This window comes from Erythrolamprus reginae, chromosome 1 (genome assembly GCF_031021105.1).
Source record: "Erythrolamprus reginae isolate rEryReg1 chromosome 1, rEryReg1.hap1, whole genome shotgun sequence".
Taxonomy (NCBI): Eukaryota; Metazoa; Chordata; class Lepidosauria; order Squamata; family Dipsadidae; genus Erythrolamprus; species Erythrolamprus reginae.
The window spans coordinates 321,907,933-321,925,253 of record NC_091950.1 but is presented as its reverse complement, the minus strand read 5'-3'; the positions used below and the strand labels follow the sequence as shown (position 1 = coordinate 321,925,253).

Genomic DNA, 17,321 nt, shown 5'->3' with positions numbered 1-17,321 from the left:
ATTTTTTGAATATCTATTGCATTGGTATATTATAGTATACTATACAAATGAAAAATGAAATTAAGAATTAATATTTATTTATTTTTCTTAGAAAAGACCTCCCCCCCCAGCTGTGTGCAATTATGTTCACTTTATATATAGATTAGGCTGCAAGTTCCAAATTACATCCTTGCTTTTAGAATAGATTTCTTGCATGTGACTAATTGTTTGGTTATCATGTTCCTCTTCATATTCCACCTGCATAATAATCACAGGCCCTGAAACAGACCCTGTTCAAATATGTACTCAATGCTCATTCAAGCAATCAATATATCACAGCAGTGATATATGGATTTATTAATTGCGTGGACGATGTGATATATGATATCACAACTTTGTGAGCCGCCCCGAGTCCTCAGAGAGTGGGGGCATAGAAATCCAATTTAACTTGAAACTTGATATGTGATCATATCTGATATGATATGTGATCATATGTGATGATATGATATGTGTAATGGCACATATTAACTTGTTTCATGGCACAGTAATCCAAAATGACTTTACAATATGCACCCTGTTGAAAAATGAGATGAAGTACACAGAAAAGTAAGTACATGATACCCAGACAACTAATTTTATGAAAGAAATCCATTGTACTAAAAACAAGGATGTAATTTGGAACTTGCAGCCTGGTCTATATATAAAGTGAACATAATTGCAAACAGCGGGGGGGGGGGGGGAAGCTTTTCTGAGCTTTTCATTTGTTTATGATCAGGAATGTTCACATTAGTATACCAATGAAATAGGTATTCAAAAAAAAACCACTTACAATAGCGAAAATCAACCTTTTTCTTAGTCCAGGTCAAATAGACCCGGGAACAGAACAAGTGTAGTCTTTGCGCCCAGCAAAAACTAAGCAACCAAAAAAAAAGAGAGAAAGAACCCCTCAATTGATGCAAAGTCATGTAATTTCAAGTTTCAGATATGCAGGGAAAATTTTGTACAGGGTCTCAAACTTTGTTTCGGGTCACATACGACCCGAACAGAACAGCAGCAGTTGATAGCTATTTTGAAAAGGCTAGCACAAACCTGTCTCTTTATTATCACCTGATTCTTGACCAACCTTCCAAGTTATTGCAACTTAATTACCCTATGTTTCTATCCTTAGTCATCTTTCTCTGTCATTTTCAGTCACCAGATTCTTAGATGACAATTAAATGCACTTCTTTCTTTCTTTTTTAACTCTTAAGTCTACATTTTAACTCTACATTTTGCTGGTTTATGCAGGGAATATATAGCCCTGCAGAGGCTCACTTAGTAATGAAATAATGTAGCAGGAGCTGATAAACTGTTAAAACTGTTCTAAGAGCCGGGGTGGCACAGTGGTTAGAGTGCAGCACTGCAGGCTACTTCAGCTAACTGCTAGCTTTCATCCTTCCAAGGTGGGTAAAATGACGACCCAGATTGTTGGGGGCAAAATGCTGATTCTGTAAACTGCTTAGAAAGGGTCGTGAAAGCACCATGAAGTAGTATATAAGTCTAAATGCTAATGCTATATATTACAATGCATTGGCATAAATAATAAAAAAACAAATCTAACAATCACACTGTCCGATTTTGCAAAAACCAAAACAAAACACCCTCTGAAATGTTAAGCGTTAAAAATTTAGAGACAAATGATTATACATATTGAGTGGTTTTTGTTCAGATAATTTTAGGCAGACTTCTTTCCTTTCTTTCCAAAGCAGCCATACCTTAGTGAGCAAACCCTGTTTTCTATGATCAAATATATTCTATTCATTAAGCTAAAGCTGACCAACTATGGCTATGGACAAGGAAACAAAACCTATTGAATTCAGGAAGACTTTGGTCTTCGATAAAAATGGATTGGATTAGGTTACGAGGATAGAATGTTTTAATGTACATATAACTTTCAATTTTATCCCTGAGTGAATAAAGGCATCACCTGGGATGAAATTGCAATTATTGCATAAGGGGAAGGATTGGTTCTTTCTCATATTTCCCATGGATCTCTCCCCAAATTATCATTTGTCCCTGAGTAAGAAACAGCTGCAAGGGGTAATTTATATTGCCAGAGAAAGAAAGGAAAAGCTTCCACGAAGTGCACCAACAGTTCTTTGGATTCTCCCTGAAGTAGCTTTTTTTTTTTTAAAAAAAACAAACTTAAAAGCAAAATTATAAAGTTGATTTCAATTACCAGGGCTCAACTAGGAAAATACAAGGGTTTTGCCCATTTTGCTAGGAAATTTATTTTCTCACAGAACTTTTATTCATTTTGTGAAGCTTTTTTAAACCATGGCCTATTTTCGAAAGCACTTAAACATTCCCAGCATTCTTCCTTATCCCTGAAAGACTATTTATCAGTTGCAGTTCCACAAATGTCCAAAAATAGCTGACAACAGATAATTCTTTGCAAATTTAGAGAAGGATATCAGAGTCTTGGATTGGTCCAGTACTGTACTTATATCAATTTATACAGAATTATTACTTTCTAAAATGCATTACAAGATACTAAAACATTCATATTTAAATTAGAAGCCACTGGTATTGCTGGATTTCGATAAAAGGCACATTGTTTGTATTATTAAAGACTGCATTCCTATGCATCTATGAAAAGGAGTCTGCTGAGTTTTAGGCAGGTTATTTCTTGGAAGAGATAGAAAGGCCAAAATGTCTGCAATATTATCTCTTGAAAGCTTTTTGGTGGGAGATAACAAGATAGTAAGATGTTTTGGAGTTGGACTGAGCTCCTTACTGTTCCATGGATAAATAGTCTTGCTCCCAAATGTTCACATTTCTTCCAGACATTTTTGGAGATTGCTGATCTCATCCATCATCTGTTCTCTTTCCCATCTTCAATCCTTTTGAACTTCACCAAGTATAATTCTTCATCTAGGACAGACTAGTTCTTCTTAGTCCATGGTACGCTTATTTACCGTCTCTCAATCCTTACTTTGACTCTCTTTTACTTGTTCCATTAGTAACAAGTAACATTCCATTAATGTACAGTTTTTACACCACTAACAATGGAAAATCTAATTCATTTCTTGTGAGAGAGTTCACTAAATTTACTGTTGACTCTATCTTTATCATCTTTGTATTAAAATTTAAACCATTTTTCACTTTCTATTTTTACTTTCCTTATGAGCTTCTCGTAACGCTTCTACACTTTCACCTAATAAAAAGAAATCCTTTATATATTGTATATCACGATGTTCTGACATCCAGCTTTAATTCTAGCTCTTGTAACTTCCAACCCATTCATTCTGAATACATTTGATGTACAAATTAAAAATGATTTGAGGATATTATGCATCTTTTGCCAACCTTTAACACACTACTTCTTCAAATTAAATTATAGTAGCTTTTTTTTTGTAATAGCATTAGTATGTTTCAAATTCTGGACATGATCTAAACAATAAAAGACCTTTCTGTCATTAAGGAATAACAGATCCTCCTCCTTAGATTATCTTACTCTATTATATGCTTTTAAAATCTGTTTTATATTCTCTACCCTATTCCTCTGCCCTTTCTGATGCCCACATGTATTTAATATTTCACTTTCCATGCATGAATCCAATCTTCTTTCTTCCACATCCCCAGCACCCCCAATCCATAGACCACGCTACCTTGTCCCATATTTATTGACATAATATAGTAAGCATTTAAACTTCTTTTTTTCTGCTCCTTGGTATCTGGTGAATATTTCAACTGAGTCTAGCAAGCTAGTTTATTTTCTCTCATGCCTCACTTTCTAGGAATGAGTTGCCGAGTATGTTTTCTCCCTACAAATATTTCTGACATTCTGTAATCCCATTCATAAAATATTTCAATACAAACTTTCCACATTTTTAAATTTTATTTCAGTATTAAATGTTCTATACGGTTATTCTTGAGCTATCTTAGTTAGCCATAACTTTCCTCTGACTTCTGATCTCAAAAGCAACTCTCATTTTCCTTTTCTTGTGCTTTTTCTCCATTGTTTGAAATTCACTGAAATTACCCTACTTTTTTTCCTGATGTTTGAGCTTGAAACTACATTTAGCCATTACTTAATATTTTTATTGCCCAGGGGATTTTTTCCCCCTTCTGTTGGTCCCTGACAGGATGGTTTATTCTGGAAACCATTTAGTTCTTGTCTTCATTTTTTAAAATGGAACTTTTTAAAATTTTGTTTGTTCCTATAACTAAAATACCTTTTTTCCATAAATGAAGTGCACTGATTATTTATAAAACTTATACAATTGCCCATCTGACAAAGTGTACAACAGCATACAACAAAAGTGAAAACCACTGATAGATATTAAAGCAATCATTCATATAATTGATACTATTATTAAAAATTAGAAAAAACTAAAAGAGATGAAATATTTGGCAAAGAGATGTTAGTAATAATGTAGCCCTTTAATATTTCACTAGTTCTCTAGTCCTGGGATAGCAAAAAAAGGTTTTGAGGGACCTTTGGAAAATCAAAAGTGATAAAAATATCCTCTTACTCTGTTGTTTACACTGGCCTGATTGTTAGTCTATGTGATGAAGAACTTTTCATATATTGCAGACTATACGTCATTTTTATCGTATAGCCTATGAAATATGCAGCCTAGAGTTTACCAGTCAATTTGCTCCACTAACCTGGTGGCAAGACCTTTATACTATTTAACACTTTTTTTTGAAACTTGACTCTTAATTTGTCTTCTTCATTCTGCAACTTAAAAAAGCAATGCATATTAGACTAGCTGAGTACAATCCAAGAACGCATTAATGCATTTTTGAGATCTATACAATTTAGATGGAGTTTTATAATGCCACAATGGGAATAGTGTTTTAGCATAATTGCAGCTATAGTCAATATTTTCCAAAAATATCTATTGGGATAACTAGGAGATAAATCTAATAAACCAATTAAGCTTAATTTAAAATGGAAATGCAAGCTTCTGATCTTCTGGTAGTTACTTCAAAGAGCAGAACACAAGTCAAAGCACTCCTATTTATAATTTACCTCAGGGGTTTCCAACCTGTGGGCTGTGGCCCACTAGTTGGCCATACCGGGCTGTGGAAAGGACTGGTGAGCAAAGCACGTGTGCATGCTGTTCACGCAAATGAAGCTGCATGCACGCAGGGAACCCATTTTTTTGGACCTACTGGTCCAAAATACCAGAAACATGGGGGACTCTGGTTTACATGACATAAGCTTACGGCATAGTATGATTTCTGTTAACCTAAATTCTCACTTCTACTCTTTGTTTCAGGGTTTCTTCAATAGCAATAGCATTTAGACTTATATACAACTTCATAGTGCTTTTACAGCCCTCTCTAAGCGGTTTACAGAATCAGCATATTGCCCCCAACAATCCGGGTCCTCATTTTACCCACCTTGGAAGGATGGACGGCTGAGTCAACTTTGAGCTGGTAGTGAGATTTGAACTGCTGAACTACAGCTAGCAGTTAGCTAAAGTAGCCTGCAGTGCTACACTCTAACCACTGCGCCACCCTGGCTCATTACTTCTCTTATTTATTCAACTGATAAATTTCTACAATAACAAGGCAGATTTCTCATTTGCAATATGAGTGGTTTTATTCTTTAAACAAGCTTAACTATCCTAACACCCAGGGTGAGTCTTTGGAATGTAAAACTGTGCATATAATCCTATCATATCATATCAAGCACACTGCAGAGGAACTAGGGATGTACCAAAACTGCACCTACCAGTACTACCAGGGACTGGATTTTTGACTCTACGAATACTTTGCTCCAATCAGATCACCACAGCGGTAGATCATTCTAACTCATTACTTGGATGAAAAGCTAAAAAAAATAAATAAAGCTTCATACATTATCTACATAGAATTTAAATTTCTCAAACTTTATTTTTTTATTAGGCTAGCCCAGGGGTAGGCAAAGTTGGCTCTTCTATGACTTGTGGACTTCAACTCCCAGAATTCCTGAGCCAATCATGCTAGCTCAGGAATTCTGGGAGAGGAAGTCCACCTCATAGAAGAGCTGACTTTACCTACCCTTGGGCTAGCCCAACCTTTACAGAAAGGTGGATCACTATAGAGATGACCATGAGCAACAGGAGGAGTTGTACCTAGACAACTAAAAGACAAAAGATATTTAAGTCCTCAGATGGAAAGAAAGTGTGGGACATTTTTCCAGAAGGGACCTTCCCTGGGTTTCGGGACAATTAAAGAAGTGGAGTGGAAAAATGCTTTCAGTCTTGTAAGATTCTGTTAACGTAATCTTAAAGATACGTATTCATTGTTGTATTTCTTGTCTGGACTACCTTGAAGAGCTAAGAGGGATTTGTGTCTGCCATAAAGGATGAGTTGGTTGGTTGATAAGAAGTGATAAAAGATGGTTATAGGTAACAAAAGTGTATGCAACTAAAAAGCGGGGGGATCTGAGCTTAATAGAAGCTTATTTAGAAGCTTCTAGAACAGGGGTGTAAAACCCGTGGCCTATGGGCTGGATACATCATGCATCCAGCTCACAGACCCCTGGTTTAACAATGGGGAGAAAAGCTACAATATGTTACATGACAACAATGTGTCATCGCCAGTTTGACACCCCACTTATTTCAATGATAAAAATGGGGTGGGGGTGGGGGGAAAGATGGGCTGGAAGTTAAAATTAATTATCTATTTTAAAAGATTTCTCCATTCTAGATTGAGTGGATTGCAATTATCTTTTCTGAGGAAAGTGGATTGCAAAGTTTACCTTTTCTGAGGAAAACTTATTGATCACTGGATCTAATCCTCTTCTTCCCTCTCTTCTCCACCATTTTATTTAATGAAAGTATTCCCCCTTCTGTGTTGTCACAAATCACAATTAATAACACATGATCTTCCAGAATAGAAGTTCAGAAACAGACTTGATCTGTTTTGATTCTGATTTAGAGCAGTGCTGGTTGGACCTATCTTAATTTTTAAGGTATGTCACACTCTCTTTCAAATCCTAAATTCTTTGGAATCTGCACAAGTCAAATGCACTGCCCTTAATGGGAAATATTTGTGTTTTAAGAGGATATATGCAGGCTAAAGGTAAGTGCTACATTACTTTCTCCCACTGCACTGATTGAACAAAAATAAGATATTGAAAGGCTGGATACTTACACCAGCATAAATTATTAATTTGCTATTATGATTCTAATGTGGAAAGCAATACACTTTTATATTATGGTCAGATATGGGGATTAATGTAGGAGTCTGCAATTCTGCATACACTTACCCAGGAATACATTATTTTTAATTCAGTACTTGTTTTACGTAAAATTGTATTACTTATGATTCTGAATTATACACTGAACATTACTGTAAGTAGCAATCAGTGTGTGCTCCATTCCTCAAAAGCTAAATGTCTTGCTGTGCTAACCAGTTTAAGTCATACTGAATTTATGGGAAACCATGATTCCAGATGGAACGTTAAAATTAAATTATGCTGAACTGTATTATCATGGACTGATTTTGAAAGCATCCTTGTCATTTCTAATTTTCAGGAGCAGCAATTCAGAAGAGTTATGAGCAAACAAACTGCTGAAATTCCTGCCTAGTACAATAAACTATAATCTATCTTAGGTTAATGAAGCCCATCAAAGCCATGTGGCCTGTGACTGGATACCGCCCACAGAGGCCACACCCACCCTGGCCCCACAAAGGCAAAACAATCACCATACAGCCCACAATGCAATTTGGTTGATACCTCTGGTGTATTTGCTTTGTAAGGTGTTGTCTCCAAAGAGTGAAATGAATGAATTTAACTTAAGAACTTCAATAGAATCAACAACCCTTAATGTGGTACAGTATTTACATTTCTTTTTAAAAGAAACAAAGAAATATAATTGAAAGGTAATTGTAAACAAATACAACATAACTTGATAAGACTTTACTAATTTACAAATATGAAAATGACTAATTATTAAATAATGACAACACAAATAACTGTTTAAAGGAGAATATGGAATTTTGTTGAAAAGTCTGGAAAAGAATGGATATAGCCAGTTCTATTCCAATAGAAATACACAAACAGAAATCTAAACATTTGCAGAACTGAACATAACTGAATTAAAACACAAAAGATATAAAATCTGCGTATTTTTCATGTAAGCCTGTAGTCCACTGTCCATTTTCATTAAACAGTATCCTTTTTACAGTTTTATTAAAGTAAAAAAATATCTGTGGAAAGTGGCATGGTATTCTACATCTTTATTATTTAAGGTCACCTGATACAAATTGCCTATTAACAAATGTTATTTCAATATGACATTGATGGAATATGATTTACAAAATATGAGATATCCTGATATATTTTAGTGATTATGTGCAGAATCAAAGTGATAAATTATTCTTCAAAATAATGTTCTGTAATAATTAGCACATCAGATTATGTGATCCTGAGCTACTGTAAACAGGTGTACTGAGCACTTCGAATATCAATTTCTTATGTATCCTTATTATACACTTCCGTACTACATCCAAGCACAAAGTACTAAGAAACATTATGTTTAGTATGATGGTCAAAACAATTTCTTACAGGACTATTTATAAAATATTATTTCAATAAAGTTCAAAAATACCTACCACCTCTTTTAATATGTTTTTTTAGGATCATAGATAAACTTTTTGATGATATGGCACTCTGCTTGCCTGAAACTTTATATAACTTCTTATCTTCATTACTATGGTATTAATTCTGCTTTTGTAACTTTCTATCATATTATAGGCAGGGGAAGCTATATAGGGTGACTGCCACTGAATTCACTGGACCAAGTAAGTAAGATGCAAATTGAGACCCACAAGGCAACCTGTTTCTCACTGGGAATCATACAGACTAGAGAAGTGTCCCAGAAAAGTATATCTTTACTTTCTCCCATATACGTGAAATGACAGGCATAGCTGTCCACGGTTTTTACATTCAGGTAAAGGTTAACCACTTCCAATTTTTAATTCTCAATGGCTGTTTCTATCTATCAAAAGTAACTACGGGTACCTGTAGTCTTACAACATTTACAACAGTTCATTTAGTGACTGTTCAAAGTTATAAAGGCACTGAAACAAGTGAGGTATGACCGGTTTTCACACTTACACCTATTGCCAGCATCCCCATCATCACATTATCAAAATTAGGATGCTTGGCAACTGACTCTACGATGGTTGCATTGTCCTGAGGTCATGTCATTGCCTTTTGTGACCTGCCTAGCAAAGTCAATGGCAAAACCAGATTCACTTAACAACTGTGGGAAAAATTGTTGTAAAATGGGGCAAAGCTCACTTAACAAATGTCTCAACAACAGAAATTTTAGGCCAAATTTTAGTACCGACCAAAATTGTTGGTACATCCAAAACAAATTGGCTGAAGAAGATGGACTTTTACTCTTCCTTTTCAGGATTTGAAGTAAGAGAAGTAAGTGGATAGCAGGGTAGTAAATTAGGCAGATAACCAAGAACTCTCCCTTCCCCTTGAAAACCAAACCACAATTTTTAGGTTTAATCTAGAGTCTCTGACATCCATGCCCTGTTTGGAAAAATAGCTACCTAACAGATCAGGTATGAACATGTTTGTTTTGTCCAGAGGGAATGTTTTCCAAGGATAATAGGAGTCCATGATGGAATGGTCCTTCAAACTTGAAAGTTAGCCTGTTTTCTGATATTTCTGAGGTGTAAGATTTAGACTTTTATCCAATTAACTGCAACATTTGAATGCACACATAAACACATGTGTGTGTTTGTGTATGAATTGTTGCCTAAAATAATTTAATATTCAACTTAAAATTATGACCAATTCATTTTCTCAGAGGATGAGCTAGCTTCATAGCTCTTTTTTCTTTTCTTTTTTTTTTTGCTTTGACATCGTGAATCCACATTGATACAAATTTCTCTGGAATTAAAATTCAAGAGAAATTGAAACACAGTAAATAGTTTTATTCTTTTCACACAGTATGTGAAGGGGCTAGTTTGACCTCAGCAGTTCCCCACCCCTTTCCCAAGCTTGAAGCCAATGTTATTTTATCATTTGGGGCATATACTTCTGATACATTGAATCATTTCAGCTGTCATATTGTTGCCACTAAATCATCTCTTTCACCACCAGCCAGAGAAAGTGTGTACTTTCTGTTCTTTTTCTTTCCCTGCTGGCTTGCTTTGTTAAAAAAAAAATGACATTAGAAAAACTTAGTTTCAACTTATTAAACATTTTGTTCCATTTCGTTAAGGAAAAAAAATACAAATTCCCACAGAGAAACACTTTTTAAACTTCTGTCAACAGTATGCATTGAAGCACTCACCAGGGAAAAATCGTTGGGAGTTTAAACCCAAGGCGCAAGGTCAGAAAAAAAACACAAAGTCACTAGCAGTGGTTAAAGCTTTTGAAACATATCAGATTAGGGAAAGAACAAGTTTGGAGAATTTCATCTATAATTCAATACAAGTGGTTTTTTTTTTTTAAAAAAAATTTTTTAAAGAACCTAAAACTTTCAACAAAAAACTGCCCTAGAATCCTTTGGAAGTGGGGCGGCATATAAGTCTAAATAAAAAAACAAACAAAAAAACAAGATTACTACCCTTAAAAAAAAAATACTGGGGAAAGTACTACAATGCAAGAAATGCTTTCTCTTTCTTAAGAAAAATGCAGTAAGGTTTTTTTGTTTTCTTTTTTGTTCTTTTTTTAAAAAACAATTCAAAACTCTCGAAACCATTTGAGACCGTACCGCAACAAAACAAAACAAAAAATTAAAAAGAGCTCCCTGAGGAAAGCGTTCGTCCCCCTCCAGCTATTATTATATCGCTTCCGGCAGAGAGGCTCGGCTCTTCTGGGGAACGTTCGTTTATGTATAGTAAGACAAACTGCAGGGATTTATTTGCTAATGCAAACAAAAGGTACGCATCACGGCCCCTCGGAAAAGCCCAGGCGCGCTATTCCGCGCACGTGCTGCAAGGCGACACTGAGGGCGAGAAAGGCGGCGGAGGGAGGGGCGGGGAGGAAAACACTTAGCAAATACAGCGTGAGAGGATAAATCAAACGCGGTGCTCGGGGGAGGGGAGGGGAGGGGAGGCGCAAGTTAGCTTCGCTTCTCCCCCCTCTCGGTTTTTGGCACCGCTCCCCACCAGCATCTTCCAAAGAGGTTCGCGACTGCAGAAGAGCCCCGAGGCGAAGGCACCACAAGGCTGACTGCAGGACTGCAGTCAGGAGGATCTTGGCAACGCGGCAACCTCTCCGCTCCCCCCCCGCCTTACTCGCCGCCACAGTCCGGCCATAGGGTGGGGTCTTTCCACACACGTCTGTGTCATATCCACAAAAGGAAAGCGACGGAAGCTGGGGGGGGAGAGGGAAAGGTGCCTTTACTCCTTCTCTTGAGGGGGCAAAATGATAAGCGGGGGGGAGGAGAGGAAGGTGCTTAAAGAACCCAGACAGTGCAGGACCGCGGGACGCCCTTTCCTTCATCCCGCTTGTGGGGAACGAGGCGTGAGGTGAGACCGGAAGGCCGCACCTCACGAGGGACCCGACTAATAAAGCGCCCCGGCTCTTGTTAGCGGCGGCTGAGGGGAGGAGGGAGGGCTTTTCTTTCTTTTTTTCCCCCTGACAGACAAAAGGTAGGAAAGAGTTTTATTACTGCGGAGGCGCCGGCTATGCAGTGCCCTGCTGCCTCAGGAGAGGCGAGTAGCCGCCGCCGCCGCAGCCACGCCCCACCCCGCCAAACTTCCCCCCTCCCCCTCCCACGAGAGGTCGAGATGGCAATGGGGGAGAGAGGCAGGTGCCCGCGCGCACCCCGGGAGGCAGGCGCGCGGGGCTTTCCCTCCCTCCCCGCCCCCCGCAAAGTTTGCGCGCGAAAGATGCGAAGATTCCCCTCCAGAGAAAAGAGCTGCTTTTGCGCCCTCGCCAAACTGGGCTGCCTTCTTCCCAGACGCGCGCCGCGGGACGGGAGACTCTTTCTCTCTCTCGTACCTTGGAGGGGGAGGAGTCCTCTGGCTCCCCGGCTTCGGCCGCGGCTTCCGTGGGCGTCCGCTCTCCCGGACTCCCCGGCTGGGACCCTCCCGCTGCGGTAGTCTCATCCTGAGGGCTCCGCGCTTCCGTAGAGCTCCCGGCTCCCATGTCTCTCCTCTCTGTCTCGCTCTTTCTCCGGCGTCCGTTTCTCCAAGCTGAGGGGGGCGCGACGCTGTTCAAGCCAGAGAGAGAGAGAAAAGGCGCTGTGGCAATAATAGAGCCGTCCAGACAGCTGCGCTCTTCGGCTCCCTTAAACTTCAGCTGCTCGGGAAAGCGGTCAGGCTGCGACTGAACCAACCCGGGAGGTTTCTGCAAACTCCTTTAGAGGAGGGAGGGGAGAAAAAAAAGAGCCGACAAAACTACCTCCTCCCTGGTCCCCCCGCCCGCCTGCCTCTCCCTCCTGCTCCATCACATGAACAGAGCCCCGGACACGCCTTGCAGCATCAAACCTGGGAGTCGAGGGAGAGCCGGGCGAGGAGGCAGGCCAGGAGAATGGCTTAATATCCCAGCCGAGGTAGCAGCGCTGCCTCGGGGTCTCCCTATTTCCCACCCCTCGAGGTCATCCTTCCGAGAAGTCACTCGGATCCCCCTCAGTCCGTCTCTTGAAATCCCATCGGAAAAGGGGGGGGGGCTTGATGGGAGCATCTGACCTTCAGCTTGGAGCTGAGCAACCTCGCCCTCCCTTCCCGGTTTTTGAGGGGTGCATCTGACTTGTCTAACCTGCCTTACTCTTCTAATCCGGGATGTAGGGATTGTGGTTTGGATTTACCGCCAAGTGTTCTTTTATATTTCATCGCACTAAAGCAGTGTTTCTCAACCTTGGGTGATTGAAGATGGGTGGACTTCAACTCCCAGAAGCTGGGACCGTTGCTGGCTGGGGAATTCTGGGAGTTGAAGTCCACCCATCTTCAATCACCCAAGGTTGAGAAACACTGCACTAAAGCATAGCATAGGTCAGTGACAGCAAACCATTTTTTGGCTGGGTGCCAAAAGGGTGCGTGCACACACAATAGCCTGCATGCATACCCATAATGCAATACCCTCCCACCACGTATGCACACAACTTGTGTGCTCGCCCTCCCCACCCATGTGTGCAGACCTCACTGAAGCTGCGGAGCTGCCCTACGATTTACCTCTAGATAGTTGCAACTAGGCCTCCCATTTCTTCTGCAGCCTGAAGGCCTCTCTAGACCAGTGTTTCTCAACCTTGGGAACTTGAAGATACTTGGACTACAACTCCCAGAATTCCCGAGCCAGCAAATGCTGGCTGGGGAATTCTGGGAGTTGAAGTCCAGATATCTTCAAGTTGCCAAGGTTGGGAAACACTGCTCTAGACAATAACAGAACTCTGGATCAATCGGCTGTTATCCTCTGCGGAGGCCTTCAGTAAAGCCTTGCTGCCTGCAGAAGAAATGGGCCGAGGTGTGGGAGGCTTGGCTGCAATTGTCCAAAGCTGAAGAAGTTCCTGAAGACCTCTGACAGTGAAAACGAGCCTGAGGGTGAGTGCACAAGTGAACCTCCAGTTGGGCTGTTTTTTGCCATCTCCAGGCTTTATGAGACTTTCCTGAGGCCCAGGAAGAGTGAAAATGGCTGAAAAGAAAGCCAAAAAATCAGCTGACTAGTGCACGCATGCACACTGGAGCTGACATGGAGCAACGCCTTATGTGCCTTCAAATATGGCTCCACGTACCACCTGTGGCACCCATGCCATAGGTTCACCATCACTGGCATAGTTAGAACCTAATCTGGAGTGTAACCTAGTATTAATCTGGTAATTTTTTTGGAAAGGACGTAATTGGAGGGGAAAATCAGATTGTGTAAAAAGTGCCAACATCTGTCATCACTCAAGATCCTTCTTGCATAAGTGAATGATACAAAAACGGGTATCATGGGATCAAGCAACAGCAAATAAACATGATAGGTCAGCAGCCTATGATTTAGTTTTTGTGGGACATGAAATAACATTATGAATTTATTTTTTTTAATCGGTCATTATCTCATTATTACTAAACTCTGTTGAGAGGACAGTAGTTGAGTTCAGACATAGTCTAAAATAGTCTTATTGATTTCATTGATCGACTCTTATGTTTAAAGTTTTAGCTATGCTTCAATAAGCCCTGGGATTGCTTTCTTTTGTGGATATAAGAAAGGTTAAGGATGCTTGAAAAGGAGTGAAAAGAAAAAAGAAAATATTAGATTTGTAGTCAAACCCTGAAAATTAAGTGTTCCTTACGATGCTAGTTATCTGTAGTGTTATTAATAATTATCCTTATGACTTCAGAATAAATTCAGTTGTGTTTTGCTAATATTTTATGTATTGGGATACCTACATTCAAGTAAAAAAATTACACAAAGATTCTTCCATAATCAGTGGGTCAAAAAAGTCAAGATGGAAGCCACAGTATCATGACTGAGGCCCTGCAGTAATTTCTGTGGGAGGTGTGGATCCATGTGGGGCAGGAGGACATGTATTTTATGAGGTTTTCCTATAATAAAAACTAAACAATAGGTAATTCCTGCAAAAATAGGGGAACTATAAAATTTTTCATCATTGTAATTAGCAATGGATAAATTGAATACAAGTTTTGGGAAGTAGTTATATATATGTAGTTATGTCCCTGTCTTCATTTAATGTCTATGGTTTAGAACAGTGTTTCCCAACCTTGGCAACTTGAAGTTATCTGGACTTCAACTCCCAGAATTCCCCAGCTAGCATTCTCTGGCTGGGGAATTCTGGGAGTTGAAGTCCAAATATCTTCAAGTTGCCAAGGTTGGGAAACAGTGGTTTAGAGAACATTTCTGGAAGATGAAATTTCAGTTCTAAATACAGTGGTACCTCTACTTACGTTACGAACTTAATTCATTCCGTGACCAGGTTCTTAAGTAGAAAAGTTTTTAAGAAAAAGCAATTTTTCCCATAGGAATCAATGTAAAAGCAAATAATGTGTGCGATTGGGAAAACCACAGGGAGGGTGGAGGTCCTGTTTCCTCCCAGGGGATTCCTAGAGAGGCCCCATGGAGGCTTCTCCCCACCTTTTCCATCCCTGTTTCCTCCCAGGAGATTCCTAGAGACGTCCCACAGAGGCTTCTTCCTGCCTTTTCCGGTTACAGTTTCAGAGGGTCGGGTTTGTAAGTGGAAAATGGTTCTTGAGAAGAGGAAAAAAATTCTTGAATACCCGGTTTTTATTTAGAAAAGTTTGTAAGTAGAGATGTTCTTAGGTAGAGGTACCACTGTATATGTGGGAGTAGTGACCTCAATAAGACCTGATTTACTAATCTATAATAAAGTGGATATGTGGATGTATGTCTGAGGGTTTCTGTAGAATACAATTTACCAGCTTAATTTTTAAAGCTGGAATGATTTCTTAACAAATGTACAAACCATTATAAATTCTACAGTGTTAACTTGTTATAAAGCTAACAGAAATAGAAAAGAAACTCAAAAAACACTTTTTTTCTCTTAATACAGAGTGGGTTCTTCATGTTATTTCCAGGATCAGGATCAGGTTAAATTACAGTTGTTTATAAAACCAAGTAAGAAACATAGGATTGTGTGTCCTAATTCTGAATTAATTGAAACTTTTATCTAGATATGAAACAAGTTTTAACTTAAGAAACTAAATATGAAACATAATTTTGATAAATGTGTTTAAAAGTGTAGTTTTAGTGATTTTAAAAAGCAGTCTTTTTATGGTAATTAATGAACAATTATATACCAGCCAGAAACTGGTCATAAGTACCATTTCTTTGCAGACAAGTTAAGTCCATTACTGAGTAAAAACATTCTAAAATGTTTTTAGAATTGATGCTCCACTAGTGGTACTAAAGGGAGCAAAAGCAGATATGAAAGAGGTGTGATGGGATTTGTAAAGTGCAATGTTTCCTTTTCTTTCAGCATATCCACAAAGCTGGGCCGAAACCGTGGTAATTGTGGCACTGTTGTTATTTATTCTCCCACTAGAATTAGTAATAAGGAAAATGTAGCATTATTTTTTCCCAATTATAAGAGTGCTGTGTCTGATAATATTCCACATAAATATTTTCATACCAGGAAAAAATACTAACAGCCTTGGTGGCACAGTGGTTACAGTGCAGTACTGCAAGCTGTTTCTGCTGACTGCTGGCTGTAGTTCACCAGTTCAAATCTCACCAGGCTCAAGGATGACTCAGCCTTCCATCCTTCCAAGGTGAGTAAAATGAGGACCCAGATTGTTGGTGGGGTGATATGCTGATTATGTAAACCACTTAGAAAGGGCTATAAAGCACTGTGAAATAGGATACAGTAGAACCTCGACATACGAGCTGCTCTATATACGAGCATTTCGAGATGCGAGCTAGGAGGGGAGAGATATTTTTGTTCTACTTACGAGCCCAAATTCGGGATACGAGCTGATTGCCGAGCGGGGGCGGGGCGCGGAAGGAGGCGAAGGCAAGGAGAGTGCTGCTAACTGCAAGAATCTTGTAGAAGTTTGCCCGGGGGCGCTGCCAACATCTCAGAAGGGAAGAGGCGTAGGGAAAAAGCGGGGCAAAAAGTCCTGAAAACACCGCCAAAGCCGGCATCCCAAACCGTACGCGAGGGAACTCTCAGGAAGAAGGATGAGTCAGAGGCAGGTCTTGCCGGTCCGATTGCCGAGCGGGGGCGGGGCACGGAAGGAGGCGAAGGCGCCGCCGCACCGGCCCCCTCAGGCCGCTCCGTCCAGGATGGGGCTCCTCTGGAGCCCCCGTGCGTCCCTCCGGAAGAGCCCCATTATGTATATTGCCTTGAGCTGGATAAATTAAAGGTGGGATATAAATCAAATAATCACATAAGGTCTATAATCATAATATCAGGTCTCCTAATCCATTTCTATTAATTGTTTTATTTGACTCCTGATTGAAAAATGCCCCCAAAGTGCACTCTGAAAAATATTTGGAAGCAATTGCTGTCAAATTTTCCCACAGATGAGTCTCAAGCCACATGTAAATATTCAGTAAAACATCTTAATTATTACAATACTTACCCAGCCCCTAATACAAGGACAGTACCGTACAGCAGATCTTTCATCTTCCACCATCTCTAGATCCTGTTTCTCAACTGTTTCTTTCTGAGTCTTTTCAAGACTCAGAAAAAGGTCTTGCTTCCCACATGGCGCATACTGATCCATCAAGACATCTAAGGCCAGAAGAACATTCATAGCAGAAGAGAAGCAAGCACTCTACAAATCCAGAGCTGCAAATGCTGCGACAATGGTGCCCACACATATCTGCCCAACTTGTGACAGAACATTTTGTACCCATATAGGCCTTACTAGCCACCTGCGGACACATCGCATACAGCCCACAACCCATTAGATGTCAAGGTCCT

General features: G+C 39.7%; 1 protein-coding gene across 1 annotated transcript in view; it reads right to left on the bottom strand.

The window, feature by feature from the left end:
* The window catches only part of AKAP12 (A-kinase anchoring protein 12), a 62,019-nt gene extending 49,559 nt beyond the window's left edge, over positions 1-12,460 (bottom strand). Inside the window, exons 1-2 of the mRNA XM_070733709.1 lie at positions 12,427-12,460; positions 11,939-12,149 (exon numbers count right to left, since the gene is read on the bottom strand). Of these exons, the coding sequence (XP_070589810.1) occupies positions 11,939-12,085 (147 nt within the window). The 5' untranslated portion in view covers positions 12,086-12,149; positions 12,427-12,460. The remainder of the gene's footprint in view (positions 1-11,938; positions 12,150-12,426) is intronic.
* Between the last annotated feature and the right edge of the window lie 4,861 nt (positions 12,461-17,321).